The sequence below is a fragment of the Aythya fuligula genome, chromosome 3 (genome assembly GCF_009819795.1).
Source record: "Aythya fuligula isolate bAytFul2 chromosome 3, bAytFul2.pri, whole genome shotgun sequence".
NCBI lineage: Eukaryota > Metazoa > Chordata > Aves > Anseriformes > Anatidae > Aythya > Aythya fuligula.
In genome coordinates, this window is record NC_045561.1 from 52,244,497 (window position 1) to 52,262,503 (window position 18,007).

At 35.5% G+C, this 18,007-nt stretch overlaps 1 protein-coding gene across 1 annotated transcript in view; it reads right to left on the reverse strand.

The window, feature by feature from the left end:
* The window catches only part of SYNE1 (spectrin repeat containing nuclear envelope protein 1), a 257,346-nt gene that overhangs the window by 99,597 nt on the left and 139,742 nt on the right, over nt 1-18,007 (reverse strand). The window contains 8 exon segments of the mRNA XM_032185747.1: nt 2,101-2,241; nt 3,317-3,511; nt 6,919-7,062; nt 8,267-8,449; nt 11,334-11,456; nt 14,247-14,432; nt 15,678-15,815; nt 17,483-17,665. Of these exon segments, the coding sequence (XP_032041638.1) occupies nt 2,101-2,241; nt 3,317-3,511; nt 6,919-7,062; nt 8,267-8,449; nt 11,334-11,456; nt 14,247-14,432; nt 15,678-15,815; nt 17,483-17,665 (1,293 nt within the window).

Here is an 18,007-nt window from a genome sequence, read left to right on the forward strand (position 1 = left end):
TGAAACTCTGATGGAAGACTGTTTTTAATCACTAATCCCTCTCTACAGTTTTAACAACACATTTCTCCCCTACTCCAGGAGGGAAAAAAACAATTAAATAAAACAACAACAACAACAACAAACCTTTATAAGTGCTCTAATTATTTTCTCCCAAAACTAAACTAGTGTAATTCTTTTTTTTCTAGAGTTCCTTTTTTGATTTTTCTGGTATGTTGCAGGTGATATTCCTGTGAGAAAGTATTTCTGTTAGCACTGGCTACTTAAAAAGAAAAAATATGAATACTGAATATGAAATATTTTTAACATTTAAGTTCCTAACTCTTTCTTCTCTAGAGTTATTGTTGTTGTATTTTGTAAGTAAACCACTGCATTTTGGAATGTTCTTCCCCTTATTATTTAGTAAGTGATGTTCATTTCAACATTAACCACACTGAAGAAACCTTGATCTGTCAGTTTTTTACATTATTATAACACCAGCAATCTTATCTCTTTCAAAGATCTCCTGCTAAGTGAAAGACATCATATTTCTGTTCAATTTTACCCTAGTAAATTACAGGCTCTAAAACTTGTGTGTTCCATGTCAGGTTATGTATTCTTACTGTATTCAGTATTCTTACTGGATTTTCCTTATTATTTGAGTTACTGGATTTTTATTTATTTATTTCCCACCCCCTAGAGAAATGTAATGAACCAATGATGGATTTGATTATTAGTACACAAGACGTTCTTGGTCATTTAACTCTTTCACTGATTGACACTGACATTTTTGTTGTTGTTGTTTTTTGTTTTGTTTTGTTTTGTTTTACCATTAAGCAAACATTACCATTTCTTATTATCCGAAGTAACAAAAAAATCTTAGGCATTGGAATGGGCTGCCCAGGGAAGTGGTAGAGTCACCATCCCTGGAGGTCTTTAAAAGACATTTAGATGTAGAGCTTAGTGATATGGTTTAGTGGAGTGCTTGTTAGTGTTAGGACAGAGGTTGTACTCGATGATCTTGAGGTCTCTTCCAACCTAGAAATTCTGTGTGATTCTGTGTGTGTGAAAATCCTCCTGACTCATTATATAACATTGTTACTATTCTGTTGAAGAATGCTACCTCTATCACTATCTTACCCTAATGTTCTTTCTTATATAAGTTCATGAAAATGAATCCTTTAGATTTAGCAACTTCTAAAGCACCATATACATCTTCAAAATTAGTGGAAGGAATTATTGGGCAACTTGCTCAAACTTCTCTAATTCTTTTCAGCAATGCAACACAACACGACTCTACCTGCAAATTCTGCAGCGGTCAATTTTGGGAATAAAAATAAATGCAAAAAACAAACAGCAACCACAAAACATGATGAATTCAGTGAGGTGGTGATTGCTCCTAAGGCTAATTTATAAACTTAATCTTAGCATTATATATGTGCCTTGATGTACATGATGCTCAGTGTGCTGGTTCGTTGTTCACTTTATAATGAACGCTGATGTACACTGGATCCTAGTAGAAGTGCCAGAGTCCACAGTTTTAATTTAAAATTTAATTTATTTTACTGATCTCTCTCATTACCACTTAAAATGGATGGTCACTGAAAGTATGGAATGAACTAAAATAACATGAAATGTAATAAAATGTGATAAAGTTACATGAAAATTAATACTTGAAATGGTATTAAATAGAAGATAGTCTGTGAATTCAATGCTACAATGACAATGATATTGTAAGACAGATATATATGGATATCATACAATGTTTTATTATTTTAAATTGCATTTTTTCTCAGGATGCAAGATTCCATTGTGTACTGCTGTGAAAATCAAAAATAGCATATAAATAGAAAATAGTAGTGACATGGAAGAGCTTTGTAACTGTCACTTAAAATTTATTTTAAAAATAGTGAATAGCCATAATGCCAAACTACACATTTTAAACTCATTAGTAAATATTTGTACATATTTTGAGCTAGAATCTGAAGGTTCAATTAAGTTAGAGGTACAGCCTAATTTTCTTGGAGCTATAGGCAAATATCACAGGATTAAATAAACCACCTGTGGAATGGAACCATACATGTCTCTGAGATAAAAGCTGAATGAATGCCAAGAGGGAGGTACCTGGTTAACAGAAGCATCTGTATTAGCCACAGGTGAGGGAGAGCGACAGGCAGGTGGAGAAGAGATCTCACTGTTGGTTCCCTCCTCCCCAGACTCCTCAGTGACAGGGGAGAGCAGCGTGTGACAGCGACCAGCAGTCATCTGCCACAGGAAAAGCAAACCCCAGAGCACAAGAAGAAAATCAGTTACCTCAGCTTAGGTTTACTTAGACTGAGATCAAAACAAGAGAAAAAACAAAACAAAACACTCAGCTGGAATGAACATGACAGCATTTAGTCATCCTTCATGCCCTTACGTTTGCCAGGTTAAAAATCTGGTGAATTAATAGTCATATTTACTGGCCATACTTTAATTATGAACATTCTCTTTTGTAAACTAATGAATTTAAAAGGAAATGTATAGAGTCAGCAACTGAATAATAACATGTCAGGGTCTGCCTAAATGTCTTCTTGTGCAATCAGAGATGCATATGGAAATATTATGGACAGATAACAGAATAATAAAGTATTGGTATCCATATCCAGGCCTGGTTAGAACAACAAGGAATAGACTTAAGATATAAAAAACATATAATCCCATAGTAACTTATAATTTTTGCTTCCTCAGTTCTGTTATGCTATGATAAATCTTGAAATCTGCACTCAGGCAAAAATTGCAATGACATTAACAATATGTTTATAATAAGACCCAACAAGAAACAAAAGCATTTTAATTCAAACATGAGGTCTATGCCAATACTTAGCCAGCTTTCATTCCCACATACTCATTTGAGAATATAGTAGCATACAGTCAAGTATCACATCAACTTTTTAATAAAAGAGCTTTAGAAATATGCTCTGTAAAATACATGCACTGCAACATTCTATGAAATAATATTTCTTCTGTTTTCACCTGATTCCTGCAATTCAGTAGTTTTTTGGCATTTGCTCACACATGCTGACAGCTAAGAAAAAGCACTAAATTTGCATCTTATTACAGATAACTGCCACCGGTGTTTGTTTTTTAAATAACTTCATCCTATATCTATGAGTCTTAATAACCCATATAAAGCAAAATACAGTAAGGGGAAGCTGTAGCTTGTTTGGTTTGCCACACTCCAGCCATTTCAAAAGCAAAATATAGATATGAGCTGTGGCAACTCGCTACAGAGGTGTGTTGCAATGATGCAAAAGCAATCAGCTCAGATAAACGGTACTGAGAACAATTCATTCCTTACCATAACCACTGAGGGATGAGAAGGGTGTGCCGGGAGCAGGTCTGAATCCAGCTCCTCCATTCCTTCTGAAAGCCCCTCCACCTCTGTCACTGTCAGCAGCATAGTGGCATGTTTTGCTTTCATTGTTAGCATCTTGCACTTTGAATTCAAAGAAGCAATTTGCTCCTGGTATCCTTTGATCTTCTGTGCCAGCTCCTGAGGAAACATATTTTTTCTCTAATGCAGAGGCAGCCAATAAAGGCCAGAGGACTAGCAGCATTCCAGCTTCCGTAGAGAAGGCAAGCTCTCCCCTCCTAGCTCAGCCAATGAAATCATAGTGCTGCCTCTCAGAAACCCTGCATAAGCAGCAGCACTAGCTGAAAAGCAGGATGTTGATTGTGGAGGGAACAAGTCAGGCTGCGTCTCACTGCACAGCTAAACCGCAAAGCAGAGAGCTTTGAAGTGAAACCGGAAAAGTACTGTGAAAGCCTCTATGTGATCATTGCAGAAGTGAAGCACACCCCATACTTGCATCCAGCCTGAACTAGACATAGATTCTTTATGCTTCAGTTTACAGAAAAGGGGAACATCTCTCCTTTCTTTTCTACTTGTTCTTTCTGACCTATTTGCATTTATCTAAGGAAGATGAAGCTTTACCACATACTGCATGCCATGAAAATGAGGTCATGTAATAAGCAGAACTGTAAAAAAAAAAAAAGCACCATTCAGCTCTCACCAAAATGAATGAATAGTTCAAACAATAACTCACAGGGTTTAACAAGATCAATTGTAATATGAACAATAGTTCACATAATAAGATTAAATGCAGACTGAATCACTTGTCAGCGTTTGGATATATTTTACCTTATTTCTGTTTTGAGTAAATTTTCAGAGTTAAAAACTCAACTGCACACAGTACTAACTCTTCTTTAATAAGCATTAGTAAATCTGGCCTAAAGCTGGGTATATTTTAAAATATTGTTTATCATGGCTATGAAATGGTCTATCTGTATGGTGAAACATCACCACAATAAGTCTAGTCAGAGAAGAAACATGGAACAGAATAGACAGAAACTGATTAATATTCTCTCATATACTTTACTGTTGCCTAGTTCAGTGTCTGGTTTTAAGGCATTCAGTTCATATTTTTCAAATAAAAACTGGTGGGAGGTTTTCACATTTCTGCCAAAGCTAATGTTCCTGCCTCTCTGGAGGCTCAGTGATGTGATAGAATTTTGATTTATAAAGTTAAAACAACATTTGTGTAAGCTTGCCTGTTAGTTCAGTGATTATTCATTCTAATGGGTATTTCTAAATTATTTATATACCTGCTTTATTTTTTTCACCTAATGAAAGTTTTCAGGGAAAAATAGCAACAGAATTTGCAAGATCTAGTATAATAACAAATATAATATTGCATAATAATAAATGATTACAATATCTTTAAAAAGGGAACTAAAATTGTTGCTTCAGGAAAGTAAAATTAAAATGTTATTTTGGTTATACAACATTTTCAGTAAACCTTTTCCTCAAAGTCACAGTGCAGAACAGTCATGATGGAAAATACAGAATTAGAAGTGGATACATCACAAAGACCAATGGTGACTTTTTCAGTCTGGGACTCAATGGTACCTGCTCACTGCTTGTCATGTCAGCAACAAGACAACCTCTCTTGGAGCTCCAAGGTTCACCTGGGAGACTAAACAAAGTCTCAAGTATAAAACAGTTGAGGAGATCAATTGAAAAACTGATCAAATGAAGCCACAGCTTTAATGTCTGGAATAGAGTTATCTGCTCTGTTTGGCAAGTACTAATCATTTACTAATATTTGATGAATGGCACATCTCAGCAACACACAAGCGGGAAATCTATTATCATTCAAAACACACTACTCCATCAATACTACTGAAAAGTAATAACTTTTGTATCATTAATGCATGGAGAATCTAACATACCTCCTTCAACTGAATACAAAGAAAATAAAAAAAGATGCAAAAATGTGTTTGTGAAAATAAAACAACTTATAAAGGTAATTTCCTGTGAAGTACTGTATATCCATTAAAATCATACACAAGTATGGAGATACTTGCCCATATTCTTATCCGAAAGTCTAAAGAAACAGGGTTCAGTAAACTTAGTTCCAGAGTATAACTGCATACATATGCAGTGCTACAAGCTTTCTAGAAAACAGTGTACATTCCTTATACTTCCATCCTCCTATTTTCATTCTAAACAAAGGTACCAAAATGCTTATTTAAATTCCTGTTCGTGCAGGATTAAACAGACAATCTGGCAACTAATGTTTTCTTAAATTAAGAAAACACAGGACAAGCATCTTGACAGACTTGCTTTTTAAAGTTGTATAACAGTATAGAGTCCACTTACGTAACTGTGTGCTTTTCCACAACTACTGAGCAGACAAAATACAAACCAATAATATGTGTATCTTAGTCTTTTAAAACTCCTTGTCTCTAAATGTGGAATCTTGAGAGTGTGAAACCTGTACACTCCCTGCTTGTTCCCAAAATATGCAGTAAAGCTGCTATCTTCCTGCAGATGTTTAAAAGGAATCGTCTAAACTGAAGCTACTGAATTTGTTGAAATGCAGATGAAACTACAAGCTGCCCCATTTTAAATTCCTCCCTGCAGCCTCATTCCTTTCCTCATCAGCACTGCTCTGTATCACTAAAGTGACTCTCCTGCTGCTTTTGTTGTTCCAGAACATTTGAACAGAAAATCTAGCATTTTGAATTCCCTGCTAAAAATACAGAAGGTATTATTTTGTTGTTGTTTTGTTTTGTTTATAAAAGAAAACACTCTGCATTTATAGTGAGTTACTATTTGATAACTAGAAAGGAAATGATCAACACATATAACACTACTTTAGGTTACATAATATCCCAGGTTGATTTTTAATTCAAAGTTAAAGAAATGGTGCCATCTGGTGTCAAAATTGATACACATGTATCAATGATGCAATTTTTTATCTGTACATAGCAGATAGAGGGATAGAAAAGGGGATCAGGAGCTCCCATGCTAGCACAGAAGAAAAGGCTCCATGGAGACTGTCCTGATTCATATGAGTACTTACAATCACTGAGTTTGAGGGCAGAATCTGTAAATTCACAAGACAGAACTCTTCCCCAAAATGAATTGGCAAGAATCCTTTGGAGTGACTCTTGCAGACTTTTCCTCCAAATTTACTGTAGTTTTCCTGCAATTCAAGTCCCCTGGTATTTTCTTACATTAATAGGATGGAAATAAGTAAGGACTTTAAGATATACCTAAGAATTGCTGAGTTGGCAGTGATCAAGTGACTAAATGCTCTGCATTAGCTTCTGTGATGTTCCTCAGTTAAGTAGCTATGTTAACTGCCCCTTAAATACAAAATGTTTTAGTTTGCATAATATTGCCTGGAGATTAGGACATATTTAACTGAATAAACAAATGAATACTCCAGATTGCACTAATAGCACGAGTTTCCTATTGGGTATTGGTTTATCTGCTCAGATAGCCTTCAAGCACGCCTAAAAAACTACTCAGCTAATTTATGAAACTTGGTTATGAAAATTATTTTAGGCCCATGAACTGCCAGTGAGCCTATGTTGTTCTGTCTTTCCTACCTCATGACGAGAAATCTGGACCTGGAGTTCATGGATGTTGCTGGTTGGTACTGGCTTGTCTTGAATTTCACGATGGGCACTCTCTATCATTTGCTGTAAATGTTTCATCTCTTGCTCATATTGCTCATACTGAACCACAGCTTCCTAGAGAAGAAAAAAAAATAATCAAGTGTCTACATGAAAATAAGTATTTATTTACTGTAAGTATGACCAATTTCCTTTCTTCACTGAAGTAAACTTACACCCAACTGGCACTTGCACCTTGGCAAGCCAAAGCGTTGTGTTGTTTTGTTTGTTTATTTGTTTGTTTTTTTAAGATATTCAATATTGGGGCTAAAACTTCAGCTTTCAATAAGCATCTGCCCCAAACACACCCACCAAAAGACAGCATTGCCTAATTTGATAGTTTTAATATAAGCACTTTCATCTATTTATTCACTTCAAGCCTCCTTCTATGAAATGGAAAAACTACATGAGAAACTTAAATTTTACAGATTCATAGAAAATACAACTGGGAGAAGATCCTGAAGACTAATTTAGACCATTATACTACCAGTGAGGTATCTTTTTTTTTTTTTTTTTTTTTTTTCAGAAATCAGAAATTGGTCTGATCTGTTTTCAAAACCTTTAGTCTGACATTATGTCCTTCTTTGTACTTAACTACCTTTAATTAGAAGCCTCTACTGTTATTTAACTTGAATCTCTGTAGCTGTACCTTAGTTCGATATGTATTTTTCTATCACTAATTAGCAGGAAAAAAAGTTTTATTCTGTTCTTTGGAAATACCTTTTATATATTTAGCTATGAAATCAAGCTATCGAACAAAAACTAATTTTCTTGTATTTAGCAAAGCTTGAAAATAGGAATTTAGTACATATTGAATGTCTTCAAAATCAGGAAGGAAATATGTAGAAATCTTAAATTAAAAAATAATGACTTTTAGTTCAGAAAGCTATTTAGCTCAATGTTATGTTATTATTTTAAGCAGCTGATGTTATGATGATATATTAAAATTAATTTCATTAAGGGATTATATTAGTTAAAACATTACCCTGCATACAAATGTATATTAACTATTTGTTTATTTAATCCCAGCAGCATTACAAAAAACATTTCAAGATTGAGGACAGAACCACCATAAAAGTCTGATGAGTAAACTGACCAATAACATCATCAAAAATGTTAACCCCCCCCCAAAACATGCGATCAGAAAGGACTGAAACATACTGGGAAATATAATAATTGTATGACTAAGTGAAGGAGAATGGATAGAAATATAAAATTGTTTTCATTGCAATTTGTGTGCTCAAGTTACTCAGAGTAATATATGAGACACAGTTACACTTGCCTGCATGATGTTGCACTGCTGAATGGCAGTGTGCTGCAGGCGGCTGGCCTCCTCCTGGAGCCGAAGGGCACTGTGACATATTGGCAGGCTGGTGACCACCTCTTCAGGAATCCTCAAGGCACTTTGACAAACTTGTACTGCATGAACTTTTGGCTTCAGTGATTCCATTTCAGACAACAGGTGCTAGAAAAAGTCAGTGCCACAATAAGCCCATTTTGCAGAACTCTCAGAACATTTGATGCAGCAAAAGATAATTATGAATTCACAAACTAAAATAAACAATGAATTTGATTATCTGTTTGTTGGTTTGTTTGTTTGCTTTTAATTTAATATAATTATGATACACTTTGTCTAGAGTTTTTAATTCTGAAATGAGCATTCTTTTAAAGTATTAGTTAACCAAAAGACCTACATACCAGGCATAAAAATAATTCATGAAAAAACAGTCATTCTTATTTCTGAGTGTCTAAGCCCAAGAATAATTCTGTTAACATATTTGAAAAATATCTTTAAAAAATACACAGATTGAAGCTGCATAGGAGTCACTTATGCACACATACATTTTAATGTTAAAATCCAAGTGGAACTCCATGTTGAAGCACACTTAAAAAACAGCAAATGAATCCTGTTGCGTTTACAGTCTTCCTTGAAAATACAAATAATTGCTGAAAATATTTAAAATTCAAAAGGCAATAAAACAACAAAAACTCACATACAGATTTATTTTTTTTTCTGTTTAATAATCATATGTTGGGTGCCCTTTTTAATAGTCTCTATTCCTTTCACAATGTCTGTGCATGAGAAGCGTATAAAAGTGCAACGACTGATTAATAGATTCTATTGGTATTCTTTTATCTTCATTAGGGAATTAGATGTAAATTGAAGCTTTCCTTTTGATTAAAATATACAGTTTGATTAAAATATACAGAAAAAAATAGAAAAAGGCAAAGCTGATGAAAGGAACCTCAGTACATTAGAAAAGGTGTGAAGCTCAACAGATACAAATCATCTAGGCAATGTATTTGGCAAACAAGGAGTGATTGTCTCCCTCCTCCTACACTATATGCAGAAAGATAGACTTCATGAGGTATGGTGGATAATCTAACCGAAAACTTGGTACAACAACCTGTTCTTTGGACTGGGAAGGCCTCTCCTCTGTCAGGCCCTGCACTGCTGGCAAAAGATGCTTTGTGCAACTGGCACTCAGAGGTACCATGGGGCCACTTGCCAGCCAGGAAGTCTCCAAGACCCCCCCCTCTGTCTGGTGAAATACATGTGCAGGGGCTACAGCCCCTTTCCATCTGTACAAAAGATAGGTATACTTATAAGACCTGACAGAGCCAGTGCAAAGAACACAGTACTCCTTTATTCTTTGGGTGGGTGATATGTTTCACCTATATTCTTCAATGTCATGTTCTGAAACTTATCTTCAATCTCTAGAATAAAGAGTATATATTTTAATCAAAAGTAAAGCTCTGTATATACTTTTTTTTCTGCAGAGTTCAATCCTAAAGTGGACCTGTTGACATTTAATTTTCCTGGGAGATTAGAACAGTTGAATCTCTATATCAGATTGCAGCAAGAAATGTTTCTCAAGGAACTCAGTAAGTTATAACATGGGTTACTTTTCTTGTCTTGAAACAGTGGCCAAAAATAGCAAGTCAAAAAATTTCCATAGTACACCAAATACAATAAGCAGTATCTTATGGTGGTAATTCAACTAAACAAATATGAAAGTAACTGGGCTTACAAAATACTGAGTTTTCTTAGCTTTTCACTTGGCTATTGGGGGAGCAAGCAACATACTATCTTCTTGCACCTCTAGCTGCAGGGATAACAAACCGGAATTGCTTTTGAAGTACTTTAAAAACATTTTGATAAAAAGTTCTGGGTAAAAGCTTGGGTTTATAAGTATTAATACATATTGAACCTGAATTGTATGGTCAATTCTCAGGATTGCATAAAGCTAAGAACAAACCCACAAAGTGTTATGCTTTAAACAATGCCTTTGAGGGAATGATCTTTCCCATTTAATATCTTTGTTGGTGACATGGACAGTGGGATAAGGGTGTAAACTTAGCAAGTTTGTGGATGACACCAAGCTGAGTGGTGTCATTGACATGCTGGAGGGAAGGGTTGCCATCCAGATGGACCTTGACAGGCTTGAGAGGTGGGCCTGTGCAAACCTCAAGAAGTTCAACAAGGTCAAGTGTAAGGTCCTGCCCATGGGTCAGGGCAATTCCAAGCATGAACACAGGCTGGGTGACAAGAGGATTAAGAACAGACCTGAAGAGAATGACTTGGAAGTGTTGGTGGACAAAAAACTGAACATGAGCTGGCTGTGTGTGCTTGCAGCCCAGAAAGCCAGCTGCATCAAAAGAAGTGTGGCCAGTGGGTCGAGGGACTTGATTCTCTCCCTCTACTCTGCTTTTGTGAGACTCCACTGGAACACTGCATTCAGCTCTGGGACCCCCAGCATAAGAAAGATATGGATCTGTTGGATTTGGTCCAGAGGAGGGCCTACAAAGATGATCTGAGAATTTTCAGCCTGAAGAAGAGAAGGCTCGGGAGAGACCTTACAGTGGCCTTTTAGCACTTATCCAGGGGATAAACAAAAGCTAGAGAGGGACTCTTTGTCAGGTAATATAGTTACAGGACAGGGGGTAATGGATTTAAACTAAAAAAGTGAGATTCATATTAGATGTAAGGAAGAAATTCTTTACTCAGGAGGTGGTGAAGCACTGGAACACGTTGCCCAGAGAAGCTGTGAATGCCCCATCCCTGGAAGTATTCAAAGACAGGTTGGATGGGGCTTTCTTTGAGCAACCTTGTCTACTGGAAGGTGTCCCTGTCCATAGCAGTGTGGGTGGAAACAGATGATCTTTAAAGTCTCTTCCAACTCAAAAATATGTGATTCTATGGTTCAATCCCTAATTCCCTTTGCAGTAATTTGCAGCTAGATTTTGAAAAAATGGCCTACCTAAGAAACACCACAAACAGTCTTACCAACATTCTTTGTGTCAGCTCATGTCACTCAAGAGCTAACTTTGAGGTCCTGCCCTTTTACCTGTCTGTGGGACAGTTGATCTTTCAAGCTCAAACGTCCAAGCTCTGGAGAGGTCAGTGTGGCTTGGGCTTGCTCCAGAGCAGCCTGCAGGGCTCTCAGCTCAACTTCAAACTTCTTCATGTCCTGTAACATAATCGATTTGATTCAGGAATAAGAAAAAAAAATCACTAGAAATATAAATGTCTGGATTTTGTAGTTGTGTTCCTTATTACAGTGTCAAAGCTAATTCATAATTTTAACAATGAAAACTGTTTAAAATATTGGATGAAAATATCAGTCATGTGATGGTATAGAGAAATAGGTCCCAAAGCCAGAGTTATTTATTACTGTTTATTACTATTTCAAGTACTTCATGCATCTCAAATACAGCATGTATATTATAAAACTGATTTCGATGTCATAGTTCTAGAAAGGTGATCAAGACGTTCTCTAGTCACCTTCCCACAATAAGACAGGACAGAATTGTCTTATTTTTACAGACTGTTCTTAAAGACCACTACCATCAGTGTCCTTCTTATCTCAGACAACAGACAACATGCTCTATTGTTCCAGTATTATTATTTTGAAGATTTTTTTTTCTGGCTGTTTGACATGAAACTATCTTTTGTTGCAATTTCAATCCTCTACTTACTATCTTATTAACAGCAGACATGAAAAAATTATTTTTATCGTTTCTGAATACTTCATATTTTAGGATAATCCTTTTTCATGCATATTTTCTTGCAAGTTTATACTCATGTCACTGTTATCACTTTCCTCTGTTTTTTATCCAGTGAGTCCACAACTTTCCTCAAGTGGAAAACAGAACACAGCTGAGAGTTTGCTACTGACCAACATGGAGAATAAAAGAACTGCTTTACATATCTTCATACTTTATATTCTGCATAGTGTTTGGATTTATTTATTTTTTTGCAACAATGTTCATTTATTTTTCCATGATTGAAGTCAAGACCCTTCTACAGTGTGCCTCTTGCCAGTAGCTCCTCATTCAGATACACAAGTATTTTTTTTTCCCCGCTTGTTTAAAGGTAACAATTTGCCTTTGTTCCTACTCAATAGCAGCTTCATTTAGTTATTTATTTGTTTGTCTATTTATTTATTTATTTCCAAGTGGCTCCTGTACTTTTGTCTGTTTTCTTGCTGTTTTTCTTGTCTGATTTCAAGCTGTTTTCTTGCTGTCTAAGTTGCTTTTGTCTAAGCAACTTAAAAGCCATGGTCTTTAAAACAGCATCCACCTCACTAATGAAAATTATTGACAAGTATCAGACCCAAGGGAGAACCTTGAAAAATCCTACTTGATGTATCCTGTCTTTTGGGGTGAAAAGCATGGATAATTACACACCAGATAAAATTCTAAACATTCTATTTGATGATTATTATTATTAATCATCTACCTATTTTATTTTCAACTAGTTAAGCTTTAACATTTGCTAATAACAATATCATGTAAAACATTATTAAAGATATTGGACACACATTTATGTACAAAAACTATTTTCATGTTAAATTGCACTCTTTTGATATGATTTTCTTTCTTCACAAATCTGTGATTAATTCTATTCTGCTCCATGTTTCCATGTTAAAATTTACAAATAGTTTATTCAATTATACCAAGATTTATCTGAGAATTGAAGATACTAAGTTTAGTTTCTACTGTGCTTACTTGTATGCATTTTTTTCCCATGGAAAAAATAAATAAAAGCCTTTCAATTCATAAGGAGAAGGGGTGGAGGGGTAGGATGTGACTCTCATTATGAAAATGTTGCTCTTCTTGAGCAGTCGCTACGTATAATGAAACCCTGCATCCCAAGATGTGGCGAACATTGCTTCAGAGAATGTGGAGGTTTTCTCTTTCTGCTCCCATGAAGCCTTTTTTTTTCTTTTTTTTTCTTTTTTTCTTTAATTAAACTATTCCTTACCTCAACCCATGAACTTTTATTTTTTAATTGTATTTTCTCCCCCTGTCCTTTTGAGGAGGGGGAGAGAGTTGGAGAGTGTTGGAGTTAGCTGCCCATCAGTTGTTAAACATGGTCATGTTGCCATATCCTATAAATACTGTTAAATGAATCACATTTCTAACCATTTTAAATTTAGCTATGATTGTTCTAACTATTAGCAATAGGCTATTCTTAGGTGCCTTTAGGTACTATTTTCCTACTTATTTGTGTGTAGCTGTAGCATCTGACAAAAACAAAGAAACAAAAATCAAACCTAGAAATATATAATACTCTTTTATACTCTTTTTACCAAATTATTGTGTTTAATAAAATAATAATAATAAAAGAAAAAAATTGTGCCCTAACCATAAGAGCAAACAGAAAAGACTTTTGTGCTTTTTTCCTGTGTCTCGTACCAGTTTATAGTGACCTCATGCGTTACATAAGGATAACACACACACATTAACAATAAACCCATATGGAAGAGTTGCAAAGAAATATCTGGAACATGAAAAAGCATGTTCCTTCTTTTCATTGCACTCTGTTGGAGAGACAGGTCTTACATTACAGAGTCCTGGTCTGGTTCAGTGCTGATTAGAATCAATAAACAGCTATCTTCTAAGGGAAAACTAAAGAAATGGTACAGCATAAATACTGACAGAGACATTTTCATCCCAGTTCAAGTATCTAAACAAAGGTGTTTAGTGCCATTTAAGATATGCCATGGTACCCAATATGTCTATCTAGAGAGGGCAGATGTAACAGGAATCTTGTCCCTATTTGGATCAGTAGCTGAAGTCAAGGCTGAATGCTCAACAGCATTGCAAGCAGTGCAGGACACCTATGCTTAGACAACAGAATTGTACCCTTTATAGACCACAGATAATCTGTACTGCTAGTACTTACAAAACCATAATTCTCTAAGCACATAGAAACAGCTGTCAGCTGATGTTAGAAAAAAAGTGCTTTCATATACCTTGGCAGCATCTTGGAGATTTGGTAACCGTCCTTTGATAACTTGCTGTAACTCTTCTGTACGACGTCCCAGTTCCAGCACTTGCTGAGACATTGCTTCAGTAGAGTATACACTGGACAGATACTCAATCCTCTCACTCATGGCCTCAAGATCACCATGAATCTCCCCAGACTCTTCAAGCATAGTCTAGATACAGATATAATCAGAACTGAATGCCAAAGTTGAGCTACAGATTGGACATACCTCCAAGTATATTCCCGTTGTTCAAGCTCCTCAATTTGTACACATGTATAAGTATGATTAAGTTTCACCAATTTACTGTAAGGCTTAGGCAATATGCTTAATTCTGAGTGCACACTCAAGTGCTTCAGGTTATATCAGATTAACAGAATAAGTCTTGAAGCTTCAGCAACTCTGCTTACCATCATTAGTATTTTGCTATACATACTTGCCTATAAAAATGTAATATGCACCATCTACATATATGATTTGTTCTGGAAGCCTGATATACCCAATAGGAAGCAACAGAAAGCACTCGGATAACAGGGCAATAATAATCAATACTCCATAAAAATTGGCTACCAAAGTGTTTAGTGGGATGGCATTGGTTACGTCCATCTCCTAGACTTCTGAAGCAGGAAAAAACAAACAAACAAACAAACAAAAAAACCCCTACAAATGCTACCTCCGAGCTTTCTTCAGGATAAATTGCCTGGAGAGTCATACTCAGGATAAGGAAGTGCACATGTTATCCTGTCCTAATGTAACTGATTGCAGCTGACAATTAACTGATCTCTCTCTACATGTATAGGAGACAAAATTAATGCAGTGTTATTTTGGCATTAGTGAGACATGATCATCTCATGATGGTTTGATTTGTTTCACATGATCATACACTGTCATAGAGAGCTAAACACTAATGTGAGATGTTCAGGAAGCACTTGGGAAGAAGAAACATCCATTGGGCATCAGTGAGAACATTTGGTATGAAACTGCTCAAATGTGAACAAAGGCTATTCTAACTTAGCTTAAAACTGAAAAAGACTGAAGATTTTGTTTGGTTAAATTAGAATTTATAATATGTTCTTGGATAGGAATCATCAAGTGCCAGGAAAAGAATTACTATGATCTTTATCTAGGAGAGTATTAGCTGTAATGACATATTCAGTGTGATAGCATCCCACTGTCTAGACACAGTGTTCAGTCAGATGCTGCTATGAAGCCAATGTACTTGAGTAAACAGAGAGATCATTTGAAACAGTTTTATTCAACAATGCATCCTTATTTCAGTATTCAAAACAATTATTGAAAATAAAGAAACCTAGCATATTTAGGCATTTTGCTCTCAAGGAAAGAAAGGAAAATGTGTGGAAAATAAAACTTCAATTCTTTTCTACACTTTCCCTTAAATTTCACAACTTATATAATCACCTGGTAGGCTTTAAATTGGTCACGAAGCTGAGAGGAAGAATTCCATGTTATACTACCATGCACTAAGATATTTGCTTTCTCAGACCATTTCAGAATGAACTCCAGCATCTCATTGTATTCTTCCAAATGTGAAGCAGCCTGGATATAGAAGAAAAATCCACCTTTTAAATCTAAGATGTAATTCTGTACAGTTCTTAGTAATGACAAAATTGCTTTCATTTCATTTCATTTCAGATGTTTAACTTTGGGGATAATTTTAACAACTTTTACTTACCGTTGAATATAAACCAATTAAGTCTATATTGATGGAGTTAAAATAGGTTTGGTTTCAGTAACAACCATATCTATTTTTGAGGAAAAAAGTCACCACAAGAACATAGGTAAACCTGGGAGATGGTTGCCTGTAGATGATGCTCAGCTACATGTACATTCTACATATACACTTCCTGCACATACTTAAGCCACACACAGAAGTTTGAAAATAATGTATAGTTAACTGCAAGTCTCTTTTAGGTCATTCATATGTTTTGGTCTCTGCCATGTAATTCCAAAAAACACTTTTATTTAAAACCTGTTTTGTCTACTCAAGCTGTCACATTTAAAAAAAAGAGAAATGTGCATTTATTTCATAATACAAGAGCAAAAATGCTCTGATTTTTGATTCATCTAATTTGTGATTAGCAAGTACCCTTTATTTACAATAGGATTAATTTTTCATGCATTTGTTCTGTATGAGGGAAAGATCAACTCCTCTCTGTGCTTGAATTATATTTCTGTATTTCTCTACTTGTATGTGTTGTTTGTCTTGACTTTGCTTTTATTTTTATTTTTATTTTTAAATGGGAAGTGGATTTCTTTGTTGAACAAAAATACCCTAACAATAGTTAAATCCCTTCACAAAGTACCTTTGACTGAACTCATGCTTCGATATTTATTTTCTATCTGTTTTTAAAACAAATTTTCAGAGGTAACTGAAAAAAAAATATCATGAAATATTTTTTCAAAACTTACAGAACCTTCTTCATGCATGCAGCAAAGAGAATTTATAAATTATCAGGGTGTTGACTGCAGAACCATGGAAAATCCCTTTCTTTATATTAGCTAGACTTTATTTATTATTATTATTATTTTTTGGATAATGACAGTTAGGAAAAACTTCTTGCAAGGGGTTTCAGAGACTGAATCTTGAAGACAGCAGAGGAAGCATCTTTGTAAATGTCACAGGGAAGAAAGATTATGCATTATCAGGTTCTTTGTATCTAGACTTTTTCATTGAATCTACAAATTATATTCTCCCTCTACATATTGTGACTAAAGTAAAATATTTTTATTTTTGTTTTGTGTATGTATGAGGCAGCAAATATTGGTAACTGATAAGACAGAAGCCCTGAAAAGTATGACAACATAGTATTATTTCCTGGCATGCTGTTGTTAGTAGGAAGGTCTAAAATTTGTTCAGGGCACCAGAGGAACCAATCAGTAGATGCATCTCTTAAAGCAGCATCACCCAGTCAGTTATTCCAACCTCTTTATTTGACCCCATCCTGTACTCCTCTGCTGTGTGATGCAAGCTCTGAATAAAATTTTGGCAGATTTGCCAAAGAATGTCCCTTCTTGTGGAAGTACAGGAAAATAAATGAGAAATTTGCCTGTACTTCCTCTTTCTGACCCCCCCCCCCAACACACAAACAAACAAACAAAACATCACACACACCAACCAACTAACCAAACCAAACCAAACCAACCAACCAAAAATGAAAAAACAGTAACAATAAAAACATGACAGAAAGGATTTGAGACCATACCTGGCTGAGCTTGGCTGCTCTGTACTCAGCCTGTCGTATGGTCTGTTGGTGCAGTGCTGTGAGTTTCCCTATCCTGTTAGCCAGCTGCTTAGCAAGGGGTATGTTCTGTTCTGCAAAGTCTTGGACTGATGCATCTAATTCCACCAATTTTATATTGCAGCTGTCCAACTCCTCACCAAGGATCTAGACAGAAAAACGAGAAAATCAGTGCGACAGGAAGTGTTAGTTTTCTGGTTGATTATTTCTAGTTCAACTTGCAACTCTCATTTCATTTTTATTCTGTCTGCAAACCAGCAATGCTTGTCTAAGCAGGAAGGCAGAACAGCATGATGTTTGGTCACCTCTTACATGTGTCCCATTACTCTTTCTTCTCTGACTTCCTGGCTGAACTGGATAACCATTTTCTGTACCATATCAAAAGAGTGAGTCACTTCAGAGTGACATTAACTGTTCTTGGCCTTCCTTCCATGTTTGTTTTTGAAGTGAATGGTCAGCACACATTGCCATGACAAAGATTTCTGTTTA